Raw genomic sequence first — 7,500 nt, 5'->3', positions numbered from 1 at the left:
GGAAAAATAGATAAAGGCGGAAGGAGAAATACAATAAAGCAAATTTTTGTGTGCAGGACAAGATTAAATTTTGCAGCAATGTGGAAGTGAAAGATGACAACATTTTTGGAACGCGAGGGAGGAAGTGAGTGACGACATTTTAAAAGTAGTAATAGTAATAGTAGCAGTAGAAATAGTAGTAGTAGTAGTAGTAGTAGAGTAGTAGTAGTAGTAGTAGTAGTGACGAAGACAGCTCTCCCCTTAGCACAGGTGAGAAAGAGCTTGTTAACCTGATTACTTACTTTACTGCCTCATTACCTGCTGTAATTTAGTGGCCGTGATTGAGTCTCGGGCGTGTAATGTCTCGTAACTGCCGAGGCGTTGTTAAGAGGCAGGGAGAAGAGAGAAAAAGAGATGGTGAGACAGGGACAGTGCAGTAACGCAGATAGAAAGGTAGGCAGACGAACAGGCATGGAGGTGAAGAGTGAGGGGAGTACGAGTAGACATTGCAAATAACATTCCTTGAAAGTGTACAGGCAGTCAAGGGCAGAGAGAGAGAGAGAGAGAGAGAGAGAGAGAGAGAGAGAGAGAGAGAGAGAGAGAGAGAGAGAGAGAGAGAGAGAGAGGAGGGAAGACTTGATGACATATTGTGAGGGCATATCCTAGTTTACTTACTACAACTAGTTTGGAAAGTGTATGAGAACAACATAGAAACATAATAAAACTCTCTCCTTGCCCACCTCTCCCTCGGCAAGCTACAAACAAGAAGAAGAAAAAAAAAAAAGATAACACCTTACAGAAAACGTGAACATGAGAATTTTAATAGTTACACATGAAATTAGAGCAACACTAGAGAGAGAAAAAGAGGCAGGAATATAGAGAGCAAGGGAGGGAGAGAGGGAAGGGAGACAGGTAAGCTGGGAGGGAGAATGAGACAGGTAAATTCAGACAGTCCCAGAATCAAGTGAGCGGGCGCCAGGAACCCCAGGTCATTCCCCCAGAGTCTAATTTCTAACTTACTCCATGAATTCTTTGCAGATGGAGAGCGGAGTGTGGTAGAGGTGGGGACACGTTGCGGTGGTAGGGGTTGTTGTTAAGGAGTAAAGGTGTTGGAGGTGTAGTAAAGGGGGACTAAGAGAGGACTTGAGAGAATGTAAGTGTCTGAGAATGTTGTGTGTGTGTAAGATTGGGGCTTGTATTCTAAAACACGTTGCTCTCTTACCACGATTATTTTCAAAGGTCACAGAGATGACTAGCCGGCTTCTCAAAAGTGTTTCTCCTGTCAGTAATATAGAAATCTTGTTAATCTGTCACTAGATAAAAAAAAAAAAAGAATATTAAAAACATGTGTAACTTAACTAGCTTTTTAAATGTGGAGTGGAGGTGCAGTGCAAAAGTGTTTCAGAATGTGGTCCTAGGAATGGTGGAAAGGTGTCAAAAAATATGAATACCTTGTAGACTTGGGAAAAGGTGCCTGGAGATTGAAGAAGGATCGTTGTGAGAGATGCATTTAGGACACGATTAGGTGGATCTATATAAGAACTCAAGAACATAAGAAATAATGGAAGCTGCAAAAAGCCACCAGGCTTACACGTGGCAGTCCCTGTATGAAATATACCTACCTATTTCCACCTATCATCCCCATCCATAAATCTGTCTAATCTTCTCTTAAAGCTCCCTAATGTCTTAGCACTAACAACTTCATTACTGAGTCCGTTCCATTCATCTACCACTCTATTTGAGAACCAATTTCTTCCTCTCTCTTTCTTAAACCTAAATTTTTCAAGCTTGAACCCATTATTTCTTGTTCTACCCTGGTTGCTGATTCTAAGAATTTTGCTTACATCCCCCTTGTTATAACTCTTATACCACTTAAAGACTTCTATCAGGTCCCCCTCTTAACCTACGTCTCTCTAAAGAATGTAAATTTAACAGTGTCAACCTCTCCTTGTAAGGAATACTCCTCATCCCGTGTATCCTTTTAGTCATTCTCCTCTGTACTGATTCTAATAGACCTATATCCTTCCTGTAATGTGGGGACCAGAACTGAACAGCGTAGTCTAGATGAAGTCTGACCAGCGCCAAGTATAACTTTAATTTACTTCGGGCCTTCTACGTTTAACACTCCCAAAAATGAATCCTGATACACTATTTGCCCTGTTTCTGGCCTCTGTGCATTGCTTTCCTAGACGGAGTTCAGAGCTAACTATAACTATTAAATCTTTTTCGTACCCTGATACTCGTTGTTTATTGAGTACCTATTGTGTGGGTTTCCTCTACCTACGCTAAATACTTTGCATTTGTTGATATTATACTGGATTTGCCATCTGTCCCTCCATTCGTTCATCCTATCTAAATCTGTCAGCAAGGCGATGGCTTCCGATTCTGACCTAATTAATCTACCTATCTTTGTGTCATCCGCAAAGTTACTAACATCACCACTAATTCCACTATCCGAATCATTGATATATATTAAAAACAACAATGGCCCTAATACTGATCCCTGTGGCACCCCACTAATTACATGATCCCACTCGGATTTAGAGCCGTTTATTACAACTCTTTGTAGCTTGTCGCTTAGCCATGACCTTATCCAGCCTAACACCTTCCCTTCTCTTCCGTGTGCCCTAACCTTTCTCAGGAGCCACTGATGGGGTACTCTGTCAAACGCTTTACTGAAGTTCAGATATAAGATGTCATAACTATCACCATTATCTGCTGCCTCGTACACTTTACTGTAAAAACTTAACAAGTTCGCCAGGCAAGACTTCCCCTTCGTGAAGCCATGCTGTGACTGATTTATTAAGTTAAGTTTGTCTTAATGTTCCCTAATGTTCTTCGCTATTATTGACTCCATTATTTCACCAACAACAGAAGTTATGCTGACAGGTCTATAATTAGACGTTAAAGTTTTATCTCCTTTCTTAGAGATGGGTACTACATTAGCCTGCCTCCACATTACTGGTACCTCACGTACCTTATATACGTAGTTATAGGAGTTATATTTATAGTCATAGTTGTAATTAGTTACATGGGAGTGGGATTTATAGGAGATAAGTGGGAGTGGTGGGATTGATAAGCGATAAGAAGATAAAAAATGAGACGGCTTGGAGACGCAGTAAGAAGAGAAGACCAGGAACCGATTAAAAGAGCTTGGATATAACCAGTCGAGGGAAGCAAATCGAAGGGAAGACGGAGTGAGATGCAGGGATGAAATTGCGTTACAACTACAAAGGATGGGAGTCACAGTGGAAGATGCAAAAGACAGAAACAACTGGAGGAGACTCGTACATGGCGCCAATCCCTGACTCGAGGGAAACAGCGAAAGGAGAGGAAGAAATTGGAGTGCTCGGGAGGTGGTGGGGCAGGAGGCGTTATATGGTGTGGGGTGAGTGTGTTGTAGTAAAACAGAAACAAAGCTTCCTACAGTTTAATTCGTGTTGTCCTTGTTTTTGTAATCCCGGAAAGTGACCACGAGAAGGGAGACAAAGAAAGAGATATATAGACAGAAAGGCAGACAGAGACACAAGCGTAAATATATCCAGTCAGATAAACAAACAGAACGACAGACAGACAGACAGACAGACTGACTCCCACTCCACACACACGCCAATTAGACCTTCCTTGTGAAAAAAATTGTTACATATGTAAATCTCAAAAGGAGTTTCGTAGGAGGAGGATGAGGAGGAGAATAAGGAGGAGAATGAGGAGGAGGAGGAGGAGAAGGAGAAGGAGAAGAAGAAGAAGAAACTTGTTAAGAAAAAGAAGGTGAAAACGTTAAAAATAGAGTGAGTAGGAGGATGAAGTTAAAATATTTAGAAGGGAAGCAAGGAAGACGATGCAGATGTTGGAAGAGTAGGAGGAGGAGGAGGAGGAGGAGGAAGAGCAGGAAGAGGAGGAGGAGGAGGAGGAGAAGGAAAAGGACGAGGATTAGGTGGAAAGGGGAGGGGGAAGAAGAGAAAAAAAGAGGAGATAGCGGTAAAAGAGGATTACACGTAGAGAAAATGCGAGAGAGAGAGAGAGAGAGAGAGAGAGAGAGAGAGAGAGAGAGAGAGAGAGAGAGAGAGAGAGAGAGAGAGTAGGAAAAGTAAGTGTAAAGGAGGGGGCAAGAGGAAGACTTTCATTGAATTTTACACGTCTATAATAGTCACCGTGTTTCCCGCGTTAAGGAAAGTTGCAGGCGTTTCCTTTAACTGTACCGAGGATGGATGAGCGGGGAAGGCTGAACAGGAGAGGCGCGGAGACAGCAGTGGAGGCGACTTGAATGTGTGTTTAGGCCGTGTGGGTGTGTTTAGGCGACTGCTGCAGTGGATGAGGTGGCTGGGATGGCGGCAGGGGGAAGAAAGTGAGTGCCGTCTGAAGGCGAGATGTTAGGCCCGTGTCAGAGTACGTAAGTGGAAGGCGCTGGTGTCTGTATTCTTAGGTGTTCTCAGACTCCGTGATCTTTATCCATATCATTCCTTGTTCTTCTGCCTTTGAGGAAATCGATGCGAAAAACTGTGTGTATTCTTATTTTCATATTAGATCTATAAAAGGCGAGGGAGATTTTAGATAAACTTATTTTCTGGGTTTTTGTGTTAAAAAAGCTGAGCTAGATTTTAGTATTTTAGTATATATCTATATTTTATATGTGTATGGCATTAAGCTGAAATAAAGATTATTATTATTATTATTATTATTATTATTATTATTATTATTATTATTATTATTATTATTATTATTATTATTATTATTATTATTTAGGCCACTCACCCTGGACGTGACGAAAGCAGCTATACGTAGATATCGTGATGAAGAAACTAATCAACGTTTCCAGAAATTGCAGAAAAAATGACATGTAGTTTGTTGATGAAGTGTGTCGTGTCTTGAAGAAGAATTGAGTCACCCCACAAAGAAAGATGATCGAGGAATTAAATGAAAAACTGTCCAGTGGCTTACCTCTCCTCCATGATATCATGTTGTCTTTACAGCCAGACAAATAAGACGCACCTTCAAGATAAGGTTATTAAAGAGTTAAGATCGATTAACACATATCAGAGGCATTTTAGTGTCATATAAATTCAGTGTTTATTTCCTCGAAAAACGAAAAGGTCTCTGAATCCCACAGTAGTAGTGATAGTACCGCACTACCTTTCCTTCTTGCTGGAAGTTTGCCTACATACAGCCTGTTCCTAAAAAAGGTGACCGTTCCAATCCTTCAAACTACCGTCCTATTGCTTTAATTTCCTGCCTGTTTAAAACTTTTGAATCTATCCTCAACAGGAATATTCTTAAACATCTATCACCTCACAACCTTCTATCTGATCGCCAGTATGGGTTCCGTCAAGGCCGCTCTACTGGTGATCTCCTGGCTTTCCTTCCTGAGTTTTGGTAATTTCTTTTATAGATTTTGGTGAAATTTTTTGCTGTTGCCATAGACATATCAAAAGCTTTTGATAGAGTCTGGCACAAAGCTTTGATTTCCAAAGTACCCTCCTATGGCTTCTATCCTCTCTGTAACTTCATCTCAAGTTTCCTTTCAGAACGTTCGTGTGAACGCTGGTGTGATAGACGGTCACTCTTCTCCTAAATCTATTAACAGTGGTGTTCCTCAGGGTTCTGTCCTGTCACCCACTCTCTTCCTATTATTCTTCTAAACTAAACTTCTTGTCCTATCCACTCCTACGCTGATGATACAACCCTGCACTTTTCCACGTCTTTTTGTAGAGGTCCAACCCTTCAGGAAGTAAACAGTTCGCGCAGGGAAGCCACAGAACGCCTGACTTCTGATCTCTCAAAATTTTCTGATTAGGGCAGAGCAAACTTAATATTGTTCTTTGCCTCTTCACCTCAAATCCTTCATCTACCCTCTCTTCTTCAGTGACACTCAACTGACACTGAACATCCTAGGTCTGTCCTTTACTTACGAGTATAATCAAAACTGGAGACTTCACATCTCATCTCTAGCTAAAACAGTTTCCATGAATTTAGGTGCTTTGAATCGTCGCCAATATTCTCACCTTCCCAGCTGCTAACTCTGTACAGGGGCCTCATCCGTCCATGTATGAAGTATGTTTCACATGTCTGGGAGGATTCCACTCATACCGCTCTTTTAGACATGATAGAATCAAAAGCTTTTCGTCTTATCAGTTCCTCTCCTCTAACTGACTGTCTTGAGCCTCTCTCTCATCGCCACAGTGTTGCATCTCTTGCTCTCTTCTACCGCTATTTTCATACTAACTGCTCTTTTGATCTTGCTAACTGCATGCCTCCCCTCCCGCGGCCTCGCTGCACGACACTTTCTTTTTTCTCTCTCCTCCCTATTCTGTCCACCGCTTTAATGCAAGAGTTAACCAGTATTCTCGATTATTCATCCTTTTTTTTTTTTTGATAAATTGGAATTTCCTTCCTGCTTCTGTATTTCCACCTTCCTATGACTTGAACTCTTTCAAGAGGGAGGTTTCAAGACACATCATGTAATTTCTGACTACCGCTTTCGACTTTGTTTCGGGAGCGGCACCTCAGTGGGCCTCTTTTTTTTTTATTGCAGCTTTGTTGCCCTTGGCCGATGCCACCGCCTACATAAGAAAAAGAGAGAGAAAGAAAAAAAAAAAGAACGTGCTAAAGCATGTAGGGCAACCAGACGTCTAGACACACGGAAGCAGGCAGGGGGGCTCAGAATTGGCTGCGAGTCTGTTACTGATTTGAAAACACAAATGAAGCAAAGTATTATGCCACCCTTCCTGTGATGGAACACTGATTCGACAGGCAAAAATGAAAACTGAGAATCCAGAGAAAAGTGAGATGCACGGCGTGTGTGTGGTGGACGCTGGCGGCGCCCCATACACTAAGCCCCACAAGGTGAAGGTGTTGGTACAGAAACGTGGCTGGTGGTGGCGCTGCGTGCCCCTAGTCGCCTGCAAGCAGGTAGTAGCCTTCACCTTCCCCTGGGAGAAGTACTGCATGTCTACCTGCAAAACCTACATCTCGCTGCCGGCACCCCTGGACATGGGCCGCCTGCAGGAGGCACGGCGCAGGTCAGGGGACGCCGTGGTGAAGATGGTGATGACGCACACCGGAGGGAAGGTCGTCACCCTCACCACGGTGGAGAACTTCCTGCGGCGGCTAGCGTGGAAGGAGGCAGAAGAGGTTGTGTTACACCTGAGCATTGACGATGGACACAGCAAGGAACCCCCAGAGCAAGAGGCACAAAATGACACATGTGAAAACAGTGAACATAAAGAAATGGAGGCCAGTGAGGCTCCCTGGGTTGGTAAAACGTGCAAGTGTCCGCGTTGCGTGCTGCCATTCTGGGAACTGCTGCGGGCATGGGAGCCCCTGCCAGTGAAGCCGCCGACCGTGATGGACACTTACGTGGGTAACCTGTTGGCGGAGGGCACTGTGCTCAAGACGGAGACCAAGATGCTCGAGAAAGACCGAAAGAGCTGTGTCTCCCAGCTGGCTGCCCTGAATGCTGAAACGGCATTCATGGAGCAGGAGATGGACCGCGTTGAGGCCTCGTGGGCCAGTGACGTGATGGAG

The 7,500-nt window shown here is 43.4% G+C and overlaps 1 protein-coding gene across 1 annotated transcript in view; it reads left to right on the top strand.

Annotated features, from left to right (window-relative positions):
• The window catches only part of LOC135093268 (uncharacterized), a 39,159-nt gene that overhangs the window by 30,758 nt on the left and 901 nt on the right, over positions 1-7,500 (top strand). The window contains exon 2 of the mRNA XM_063992754.1: positions 6,509-7,500. This exon is cut by the window's right edge and continues 901 nt beyond it. Coding sequence (XP_063848824.1) covers positions 6,733-7,500 — 768 coding nt within the window. The 5' untranslated portion in view covers positions 6,509-6,732. The remainder of the gene's footprint in view (positions 1-6,508) is intronic.

The sequence above is a fragment of the Scylla paramamosain genome, chromosome 1 (genome assembly GCF_035594125.1).
Source record: "Scylla paramamosain isolate STU-SP2022 chromosome 1, ASM3559412v1, whole genome shotgun sequence".
NCBI classification, from domain to species: Eukaryota; Metazoa; Arthropoda; class Malacostraca; order Decapoda; family Portunidae; genus Scylla; species Scylla paramamosain.
Note: the sequence above shows the minus strand (reverse complement) of the source record. Positions and strands in the feature narration are given on the sequence as shown.